General features: G+C 34.4%; 1 protein-coding gene across 1 annotated transcript in view; it reads right to left on the bottom strand.

Annotated features, from left to right (window-relative positions):
* The window catches only part of LOC118749675 (peroxidase), a gene marked incomplete at its 3' end in the record, with an annotated part of 645092 nt that extends 633402 nt beyond the window's left edge, over nt 1-11690 (bottom strand). The window contains 1 exon segment of the mRNA XM_036484477.1: nt 11200-11690. Within this exon segment, the coding sequence (XP_036340370.1) occupies nt 11200-11311 (112 nt within the window).
* Nucleotides 11691-11918: the final 228 nt, after the last annotated feature.

Here is an 11918-nt window from a genome sequence, read left to right as displayed (position 1 = left end):
TGCTCTAAACTTGCAAAAAGAAAATATTCAACTTCGCTTAAAATGATCAATCGGAATAAAGAGTTCGCAAATCGACAAAAAAACAAAAAAAAAACTTTACCTTATATTTGTAAACGCGTATGTAGTTTTGTATGCTTAAGAGTGCGCATATATGGTACAAAAAAAAATTAAAAAGTAAAAGAAAATACAAGGCAAAAAAAATAAAAATAAACTCACAAGTGTACGCGTGTAAGCATGTCTGTTTATTTGCAGGTTCATATAAATATTTATATTTACAACAAAATTTAAAACCAAAAGGAGAACTAACTCATATATGTATGTAAGTATGTACCCTTTAGTATTGATACATATGCGCATACAGATCCTCCAGAAAAGTTAGAACCGAACAAGCCTAACCAACCCACACGTACATACACCTGTATATATATAACATATGCATATTCACTATCTTATAAAAATTAGTTGCTTGAATATAAAAAGAAAGAGTAAACTTCACTTACATTTTTCTTTTGTCGGCAACGCAGTCCCACGAAGCGAAGAAGGCCTTCCTTGCTGTGTGCGTAGTGCTTACATGCATATATGTACTATATATGCATATATGTAAGTATATGAAAAAAAATTATTTTAATTTCAGAAAAATACCAAAAAAAAATTTGTTTGTGTTCTTCGAAAGGGTACTAATTTTATAACCGCAAGTGTAATGCGCATGAATACAAAAACACAAAAACAAAAATTAAGAGTTTACAAATTAAAGTTAAGTTAATCTCTCACTTACTAATAACTTTAAGTAGTCCAAATTATTCGCTGCAGAGTGAGAGCCAACAAAGAAAAGTAGTAATAAAATTATAGTTAAAAAAACTAAAACCTCCCATTCGTACTGTCATCAGGTATGTAACTTGAGAATAGAAATCGCTGCATCTTTTAGGTGCATCAATATTACATAGTTACATCCCGAGCTAATAAAAGGAAGGTAATAATAAAAAGTAGAAATACTATGACATTGTCAAATAAGGTTAGTTTTGTGTGCTCACCACATGGTATTGATGTAAATAGCTTAATTATGTACATACATAGGTACTTAGCATGATGTTATGTATGTACATATGAACTACAAGTAATCTTAAATATATGAAAGTGAAAGCAAAAAGAATTGGAATAAATGTATTCGAATTTCAATGAAATTATGTCAGAGGAATTAAACTAAAAGGTAGGAAATAATTAGAGGTAAGTATTCAGGAGATTTAAAAAAAAGTAAATAATACATTTTAAGTTCAAATCGTTCGTAAATTAACTAGTTATTAAGTAAGTAAGTTAACTAACTATCCTTTCAGATTTAGGTTAATTCACGAAGTTATATACATGTACACTGTACATGCAAATATATTTCAGATCTATATAAAAACACCCCTATCCGCCATCGGGCTATAAAATGGGTTACTGCGGGCACGGTTGTGCCTATGGAAACTACTGCGGGTTGTGGGAGTAGCCACAATTGATGACGGTGGATTGCTGCAAGTATGTAGGTACGGTTCCACGTTAAGTGGATGGTTGTGTAAAAGCTGGCACTTTGTACCGTGGACTCGTCGGTCCACTTCACGGCAAATACGGATTTCAGTACAGAAAGGCGATGTTTATTGTAATCTAAAAGGAGAACCTATTTAACACTGGCTACTACTTTGCCTAAATACTATGATTTCTTACCAAATGTAATCAAAAATGGCCGAAAAACTGCAGTCCATGGAACTGTTCCATAAAATAAATATTCTTCACTCCTTATAAAGCTTTTAAACGAACTAGCTTTCGAATATATATAAAATTACACTTATTTTCTTCGTTTTTTATCACTCCATCCACATGGCTCGGCGGTTTTCAGGAAAAGAAAGAGCATTCAGCCCGGATATTAGTCCTAAGGCCCATCTGGTCATCCTATTTATCGATAAACATTATCGGTAATCATATGATGAGAATGACGGCTTGAAGGAAGTTCGTTTTTGAGCTGCGTTTAGTAGACACTACAGGGTGCCGTAATAAGGAAATAAAAAAACTGAAGCGGAAATATTAAAATGCTTACGACTCTACAAAAAAATAGCTAAGTATATTTATGTAGAAAAAAAACTGTGTCAAGTACCCGTGGTACATATGGTTTTGAAGAGTCTACAGCGAAGAGTACGCCACCGCCTATTCTGTCCTCCCTATCTTGTCTATAGATATGATAATTATTTGGAAGAATCTCTGAGTTGAAAATGTGAGGTTTCAGCCAAGTTTCAGTAAAATAAAAATATTATAATTACATTTAAGGCCTTTTAAGGTATAAGTTCGTTAATTTAGTATTTAACCCTCTTACATTTAGGTAATAAATACTTAAAGCAGATTTAATAGTTAGTTTTTTGATTCAGCGTTATGACGGGGAATATTAGCTAAGTTATTTCCTTTTTTGGGCCTATATTCGAATTCACGAACGAAAGCTCCGGGGGGGCCAAAAAGAACTACTAAGCAGCGCATTAAAATTATCTAAATTTACGTCAATTTTAAATGAAGCAATATTTCTTTCATATTTAAAATTAAATTTTCTGATGCTTAAGTCGACATTTGAAATTTTTGATGAGACATAAAGCTTTATATCGTCTTCGGTAGTGTCTAGTGTATAGTGATAATTAATACAATAGCTCCTCTGCCAGAATCAACAAGCGGTAACAAGTTCGCTGTTACTATGATTTGTGATCTGACAAAGTATCTGGTAACCGTTGCTGTTCCAGATAAAAGTGCCAAAACGATCGCCTCTGCTATTTTGGAAAGTCACATACTAGTATACGGCATAATGAATTCAATCAGATCAGATTTAGGAACTGAATATAAAAATGATATATTTTCGGAACGCACAAAACTCCTAAAGATTGATCATTAACTTTTCGACAGCACACCATCACGAAACAGTGGGCACTATTGAGGGAAACCATTGCGTTTTCAATGAATACTTACGTGCATACTTAAATGAGACCATTTCAGACTGGGACACTTATCTTAAGTATTTCACCTTTTTGCATAATACTACTCTAAATTCTGTTTTTGACAACAAATTTGCTCCATTCGAACTAGCTTTCGGAAAAACACCCACTTTACCGCAAGAATTGAAAAAGGAAAAAATTGATCCCATTTATAATGTTGAGAATTATGCAAAAGAGGTTAAGTACCGGATACAAAAATCACATGCAATAGCCAAAGAATTAATTAACAAACATAAAATCCGCAACAAGGATTTATATGATAGACATTCTCGCGCAGTACATATTAAAGAAAACGATCTCGTTCTAGTACAAAAAGAACCCGGAATTAAACATGAAAATATATATCAGGGTCCTCACGTTGTAACTAAAGCAGATGGTGTTAATATAAAATTTTTGATAAAAGAAAAGATAAAGAATTGTTAATTCTGCCGGCTCGAGGTCAATTAACAATTAAGAATTAAAAAGGTCGCCAAACCCATCATCATACGAAAAAGATAAAGTAAAAACAATCCACAAAAACCGCCGAAAGTACGGTGTTGATAACATATGTTGCTGTGTCAATTTTCGGGACATTAGCATAAGCGGTTCCAGAGATAAGCGATATGATAATTTCAGTTTACATGGGCGGTGCCACGCCCCCTATCCAAAATCTACCACTCTTCGCTGTAAGTTCGGTATTGACATCATATGTTGCTGTGCCAAATTTCAGGACGTCAGCAGAAGCGGTTCCAGAGATAGGCAATATGAAAATTTCAGTTTGTATGGGCGGTGCCACGCCCCCTATCCAAAATCTACCACTCTTTGCCGAAAGTACGGTAATGACAACATATGTTGCTGTGTCAATTTTCGGGACGTTAGCATAAGCGGTTCCAGAGATAAGCGATATGAGTATTTCAGTTTACATGGGCGGTGCCACGCCCCCCTTTCAAAAATGTACCACTCTTCGCCGTAAGTTCGTTATTGACAACATATGTCGCTGTGCCAAATTTCAGGACGTCAGCAGAAGCGGTTCCAGAGATAAGCGATATGAGAATTTCAGTTTGTATGAGCGGTGCCACGCCCCCCTATACAAAATCTTCCATATTTGGCCGTAAGTACGGTATTTCCAACATATGTTGCTGTGTCCAATTTCAGGACGTTAGCATAGGTGGTTCCAGAGATAAGCGATATGATAATTTCAGTTTGTATGGGAAGTGATACGCCCACTTTCCCGGTACTTACCATTTTTCACCGTTAGTAGGGTATTTGCAATCTATGCATCTGTGCCAAGTTTCAGTTCCCCAGCATAATTGGTTTTAGAGATATAGTGGTTTCCACATTTTAGTCTATATGTCAGATGCCAGGCCCCCTATGTATCGGGATTAACATTTCTGGATTAGAGGAAGTTATATCTTTTATATCGGTGTATGTTTCATTAAAATCGAGCGAACAGTGCCTTCATAAAGAGGATTGCAAAATTTTCTTGTGGCGTATTTATATATAGATAAACAGAAATATTCGCGCGACTGTAACGTTAACGACAAAAATGTTGGCCATATGGCCTTTAGTTGTGTTTCACTTTAATTGATTTTAGGTACTTACAGCTGCACTGAGAGTAGTTTAATGATTATTTAAGGTGTTCCTCAGTAAAGATTAAAAAAAAATCCTTTTCTTTTTTAAACTATTTTGTTTTTCTTTTAATTTTCAACTTTTATTGTTTAAAAAATAAATGTTTTTTAATTTCATTTAATATTTATAAACTGCATTTTTTTTCTTTTTTACTTATATTTTTAGTTTTATTGTATTAATTTGTTTCGTTTAGTTTTTAGAAAAGTTATTGCTAAAAGATAAATGGAATAACGCAAAGCAGATCCTTCAATAAGTCATTCGAAACAAGATAGTTGCCGGAATAGAAAATTTTTTTCTTTTTGCAAACAGTTTCTGAAAATTAAATTAAATTAAAAAATAAGTTTCCATTTAAAAACAATAAAATCTACAAATCAAAAGAAAATTAAATTAAAAGAGCAAAAAATTTTATAATATATAATTCTAAAAATTTAACAAGAAAAATAATAGTGAGTAAACAAGCGAAAAAAATGTTTTGCACTAGGACTCGAACTCGGATTTCTCGAATGGCTTGCCAGTGCTCTACTCACTGGGCCACTGCGACGGTTGAGGTAGTGTGCGTAAAATGATATAAATACTTTTTTAATATTTGATTTCAAAGCGTACGAAAAAGTGAGCGATGCCACAAAAACAAGCCGCCCCTAGGGCCATGTTTAAATTTAATGAGCCCTTATCTTTTAACTCTGAGAGGAAACATTAATTAACGATCAATAGGTAAGTGCCAGTTAGAGCTAGTTTAATTAATGTTTTTCGCTGTTAGTGTTGTCAAAATTGTTAGGTTATTTCTGGGCTCGCGTTCTCTTGGGCCGAGGCCCTCTCGGATCGAAGGCCCGTGGCATTTGCCAGCAATGTCACCCTATTGTTACGCCTCTGGGTCTAATAAGCTTAATGAATAATGCTTTAAACGAACTACATATGTATAATGAGCTGAGCATTCATTTTTAATATACTTTACTAGCCTCGTACATAGCTCTGCGACTGCAGAGCGTGTATTTTCAGATTTAAAATTGATCCAATATGGAAATAAAAATAGACTTTTTTTATATACTGTTGAGAACATAATAGGGCGTATTCATAGTCAAAATTAAGTCCAGACTGAATTTAGTTTGAGCTTTTTAACATAATTTACAACGAGTTTAACGTGGAGTGTATCACATAATTTGATAATTACCGTAAATGTATTCAAGTTTCTTTGAAATCTATACATAATATTTTTGTTCCTCTTTATACAAGATTAAAAACAATAATCTCTATTATGATAGATTGTGATTATATGTCAGACATTTTCTTTCACGAACATCCACATGTATGTATGTGTATGAATGTTAATTACATGATTTTTCGGTTATTGAAAATAATAAAAAGCAGTGGTATAAAATCAAAAAGCACTTTTTGAACAATATTTCCTAACTTGATACTTAGATACTTATAAAAAAAAAATTTTATACATTTGGCCAATTTTTTTTGTTTTTACGATACATTTTTTCATGACGTCGCGGCAACACTGACTGTGATATCATGAACGAAACCTTACGAATAGCAGACAAAGAATAAGTGTCAAAATCCCATACAAATGATAAACAAAATTGCGTACATTCTATTAAAATTATAAAACAAACCATATTTGTTATTTTGTTTGAGAAATTTTAGAAGAGTCAATTAAATAAATGTACCCGCTTTTTGGGCGGATTCTCGGCCCACCCTAATAAATATGTTACCAAGAGCAAACAGAAGTTGCCTAAGCGGAAAAAATTTAGACCAAAATATTAAACATTTTATTGCACATATATATATAACCGTACGTCTGAACCAAGATTAAATGAAAGGTAGCCGGACATTAGTTTCTAAAAATTCAAAAATGAAAATCATACATACAGGGCTTCCGAGAAAAGCGTCTTAAAACTTTTTATTTCAATTTCTTTTAATTTTAGAATTTCATTTTTACATTATGTTGGATATACATTAGGCTGGTTAAAAAAAAAGTATAGTCGAAGTTTTGATGCTCTCACACCCTTTTTTTATTCTCAAAAAAAAAATATTTTAAGGTCGCCTAAGGTGGAGGAAAACGATTTCTCGTCGAAATAGTATAGTATTCTTAAAAATCAATACTTTTTATCGGAAAACTCTGTTTCTCTTCAGGAGACTACCGATAATAATAACCAATTATTATTTTAATACACACATAAAATCCAATGGGGGACCCATAAAAAAATGTTACTATAGAAAAATGGTTAAATAAACAATTGGGTATTATTATCAAACATTCACTAAGGATGTGTGCTCGCGTTTCTTCGTCCATCTCATAGAAACAACAGATGCTCGTGTCTGAAAGATTAATTTTACAGAGGTGAGCAATGTCCCGTGAGGTACCCAGTGAGAGTTCGAAGGTCTTCCCTGAAGCTTCTTGTAATGGAGAGATGAACCGCTTAGCTTGTCTTTACCCTGGACCTTCACTCCTATGGAATGATTTGTCCACCCACTTGTTTATGATCCCATTTGAGTGTGCTTTGGTGAACCCACAAAAGGATTTCGGGACATGGAATATTGTGGTAGATCCGTGTTTTGCTAGGCGGGTCCCCTGTTCATTGCCATCGTGGCCCTCATGCCCCTGCAAACAGCCATTAATGCTCTGTTCTTGATTCCAAGAGCATTTAGGGTGCTGATGCAGTCGTCAACAAGTTTTGATGTTGTTGTGTTGAATCAGCGCTAGCAAGGTAGCCCGTCCGACATAATGCACATGTTTTAGAAGTTGTACCTCTTCTTAGACATTCTCTGCTACATACCTCTATCGTACGAATGTCCCCTTTGGAAAATGGTGGGGTAGCTGCCCATTCAGTTTCAGTTTTCCCAACTTAAAGTTTTGATCCTAACATCATATCCTGTTTTAAATTCGGAAGTAGCTAAGGTTCTCAGTACCGAAAAGGTGGCCTCCCTTAAGATTGGGAAGGGTGGTATTTCCACAAAAGAACTGAGTGCATCAGTAGCACCTGTTATGCCAATGCACACCATTCGGTGCAATTTGCTTTGTTTTGTAATAGCAGTTCTTTGTGTCGCTTTAGTCCACCACACCAAGGATGCGTAGGTGACTATCAGCGTCACAACCGTATTAAATGGCCAGACGGTTACTTTGCGGGAGAGTCGCGAAATTATCACAAAAAGTCGCGAACCAGCTAAGAAGGCTCTTATCGCCTTATTGGCGGTTGCATCCAAATGTGAGTGTGTGATCCAGCCTCACACCCAGATATTTTGCTTCATTTGAGAGACATATTCTAGTGCTGCCCAGATTACATTACTCCATGTATAAAATTTTTCTCCGGGTAAACGGAACCAGAGTAGTTTTGGTAGGATTAATGGATAATCTTTTGGTACGACACCATTTTTATGTAATGCGCATTTCTTGTTGCATGTGGTTGGAGATCGTTTCTCCATGCAGCCCTGTTACGCAGATCACCGGATCGTCTGCATAGTAGGAATGTTAATCCCGGGATCCCGGGTTCCCGGACTTTTTAAGGTATCGAAAACCCAGGGATTTTCGGGTTTGAAACTTGCACTGATGGCAATAATAGAAACTCCTTTTCTTGACCAGTCTTGGCCATATTTCTTTTTTTATTTAATAATTAATACTTTCTTTATAAATGTCTAGCTCATTATACACTTAACACTGAGCGATAGTAAATTTTAAACACAGTTATCAATATATTCGCGAAACCATGGGCTAAATATAGTAAAATTGCATTTTTAGTTTTTCACTCTGATGTCTGTAATTCAAAAATGATTTTAAAATTTCAGAGAAATATGCTTAGAGAAGAAGTATGGGTATAAAATTAATTAGGAAATCCTGTAGAATTTAAACAGATTCAAGTTTCTAATGCAGAAGGGCTGGTAAATATTGAAAATGTCATTTTAAAATTTTATCCTTGAAATTTCGCAATATTTGTTTTTGAACAAATTATATGTTAAGGGCTTATATAGACTCGATAAAATCCTCTAATTTCGTTCTTCTAACTTTGTCTGCCTAAAACTTACTTATTCGTCCCTGTGAATCCAAAAAATTTGAATTTTTTGAATTCTAATGAAATTTTTTATTGCATTTGTTACCCACATTTTTATTCTACACTGAATTGAAGTTTTTAATAATTTTTGGAATTAATTATATCTTTGAAATTACAAAGTCCTTCAAAATAAATCCTGCGATCAGAGAGAAAAATTAAAAACTTCACTTTGAATAAAAAAGTGGGTTTCAAACCCAATTATTTATTATTTATTTCATCGTAGGAGAGCTTCTCAAACAATATAGAAGCAATTTTTTCGATTCAAGTTGTTGAACAGTAATGAATATCTAAATCCAGGGACTAATCCCGGGATCCCGGGATTGTGACAACGCCATCCCGAAAATCCCGGGATCGGAAAAAGCCGAAAAATTAACATCCCCACTGCATAGCCTTGTGTTTCAAAGCCGTGATCGTTCAGTAGGAAGGGGAGTTCGTCTATAACCACAGTCCACAGGCTATTTTCTTAGACTCCAGAACCTTTTCAATTTTCCTCTTAAGGCTATGAATGGCAGTCTCAGTGGATTTGCCTGGTTAATACGCAAATTGGTTCTTATTCAGTGGTTGTTCCGTGTTTTCTGATGTGTTGATCCAAGATTTTCTCCCGCTTTTAGGATGAAGGCTTCTGCTCCCTACCTACGGTACAAATAAGACCTCAACCTCTGTCTTAAAAAAAATGGAATAACAATTTTCCAAGTCATATTTCTGAAAAAGCCATGTATGTATGATTTAAATTTTTTATAAATGTTTTTAGAAACTTGGAACAATATACTTTTAAAATTTGCAAGATTGTCCAATGTCCGGCAACCTTTCATATAATCTTGGTTCAGACGCACCGTGATATCTGTATTACTGAATAACTAAAAGGAATTATTATATAATAAAAACTTAGTTAAAATTTTGTGAATTGTATTTACAAATTACAAATTTATTCTGTGGTTGAAAGGAATTAATTGCCGGCAGGAACTAATCAACTTTTTTGCCAAAGCCACAGCAAATGGTATGGAAAAATAGTGGTTCAATAAGGATGGTCTGAAAAATAGTTAAAAAAAAACTCATCACTGAACACATTTTTTTTTTTTAATTATCACCTTTTCTCACTTAAATGTCAATTTTTTGCTCTTTGTGGTACATTTTCGTTTCGCTTATAACGTCACATCACTGCAGCTGGCTGTCAAACTCAAACCAAAAAGAGCGTAATATTTCTTTCTATCATACTTGATGCCGGGTAACTACGCTACTTTCGCTTCGTTGTAATTGTCAGAAGTACTAGTTAATAACGTACTCGGACGATACTAACATATACTAAGTTTATACTCACGTATTGCTTTCAAATAGCAAAATGGTAACCTTCGCCGCATAAACGCTGAGTTAATTCTTTATTTGCAAATAACTATGTCACGCAAAAACCTTAGTATTGATTAGTGGTATTATTTGCAAATAAGCGCAAGACGTTGCCATTCTTAGGTTTATTTTCATTTTCTATGTTAATCTTATTCGCTTTTTATAATGAAGACAATGCACGGCATATCATTCCCAAAAGTGGTCATATCATTGCCATTTTATAATACGGTAATGTTGAAAAAGAATGTTTCACCGTCGAATATACAGTGAGTTTGGTATTTCCACATTATTTTTATTTGCTAATAGCTTACGTGTAAACGTAGTAATATTCGTGCAGGCCACTACCTAGATAGAATACAAGATTGCGCACTCCCGACGGCGATGACATTTGTGGGTTCAAAGTAGCTAAGCCAAATAAGAGGTTAAAAGAGAATATGAGATTAGCCACTTATCTTAATATTACATTTTTCGATTGGAAACGTGTTTTAATTGCTTTTAATTGTGAAAATATTTGATTTGTAATCAAAATTAATAACGGAAATGTGAAAAACGGTGATTTTATTGAAAGTATAGTGAATTTCACTGCATTTAAATTTTTTGAGGCGTTGTTTACTATATATCGACAGCTGTAAAAATCGGCAAAACCAAAGTAGCGGTTTACGGAATGCGTCACCTTCTGTTCGCTATACTGTTCGCGAAGACTTTTGGGAAGGGTTCACATTTTAATGAAAAGTGTTTTGAACTTTACTGTTTTTGTTGTATTAAAAGAGTCGGCCGCTGTGGTGTAGTGGTAAGCAGTGCGCGCTTTCACTCATCAACACCTGGGTTCAAGCCCTGGTCATAGCAATATCCCAAAAAAATATAGAAAATGGGTTTTTTCTTAACAGCGGTTGTCCCTCGGCAGGCAATGGCAAACCTCCGGGTATATTTCTGCCATGAAAAACAGCTTCTCATTAAAATACAATCGCCGTTCGGAGTCGGCGTAAAACTGTAGGTCCCTCCGCTTTGTGTGACAACATCAAGGCGCACGCCACAAGTCGGAGGAGAAGCTCGACCAAACACTAACATATGTGTAAGCGCCAATCTATTATTATTATTAAAAGAGTTGCAAATCACTTAGCTTGCCAGACTTCAAAGTAAGGAAATCTGTAATTACAACTTGTTACATTTTATAAATTAATAGATAAACGACGTACTTATAGCAGATATTAATGCCCAGTCGCAAATGTTCAATATCAGAAAGACCGATTTTAAATTAATCGTACTAATCACTCGTCGATGAGAAAAAATATTATGCACACCGAACATTTCAATCGAAATAAAAATAAAATTGTGGCTTTCTGTAGGTATGTGTATTAAGGTATAAATATATATATGTATTTAAATGCTTATAATCACTAAATTATTTCCACTTGTCTTATCTGCTGCAACGCTAATTTAAAACTGCCATCCTTGTAAACACAGTTTGTAGTTGCGCTTACGAAATGTTTGATAATTCATCTTTAGTAGAAAATAATCTCGCTTTGACGCAAACTGAATTGAATATTCCATACTTAAACAGATCTTCAGAGATAAGACTTTACTTCGGGCGCTACATAAATTGCACACTTATACACACATACGTACATACGTATGTACACACATACAGTATTTCAAGAAACAGAAAAATTAATTTTTTTTATACCAGAATGAAATAAAGAACATATAATCTGTGTTTGTAGTAATACTCTAAACATGTGATTTTATAGGTAATTTTTTGGTTTTGCACCCAATAAGTTAATTTTTCGCAGTCCATTTTGGTACTTTTCACCTGACATCGGACGAGAAAAACAAACATGTTAGAATTTATCATCACTGACGGATGCCAACGGCCGATGTCAGTTCGGTTATCGGTTTATGTGTGAGAGCGCTCATA

This window comes from Rhagoletis pomonella, unplaced genomic scaffold (assembly GCF_013731165.1).
Source record: "Rhagoletis pomonella isolate Grant_MI unplaced genomic scaffold, Rhpom_1.0 Rhpom_scaffold_00001, whole genome shotgun sequence".
NCBI lineage: Eukaryota > Metazoa > Arthropoda > Insecta > Diptera > Tephritidae > Rhagoletis > Rhagoletis pomonella.
The sequence above is the reverse complement of the archived record's forward strand: the minus strand, read 5'-3'. Positions and strand labels throughout refer to the sequence as shown.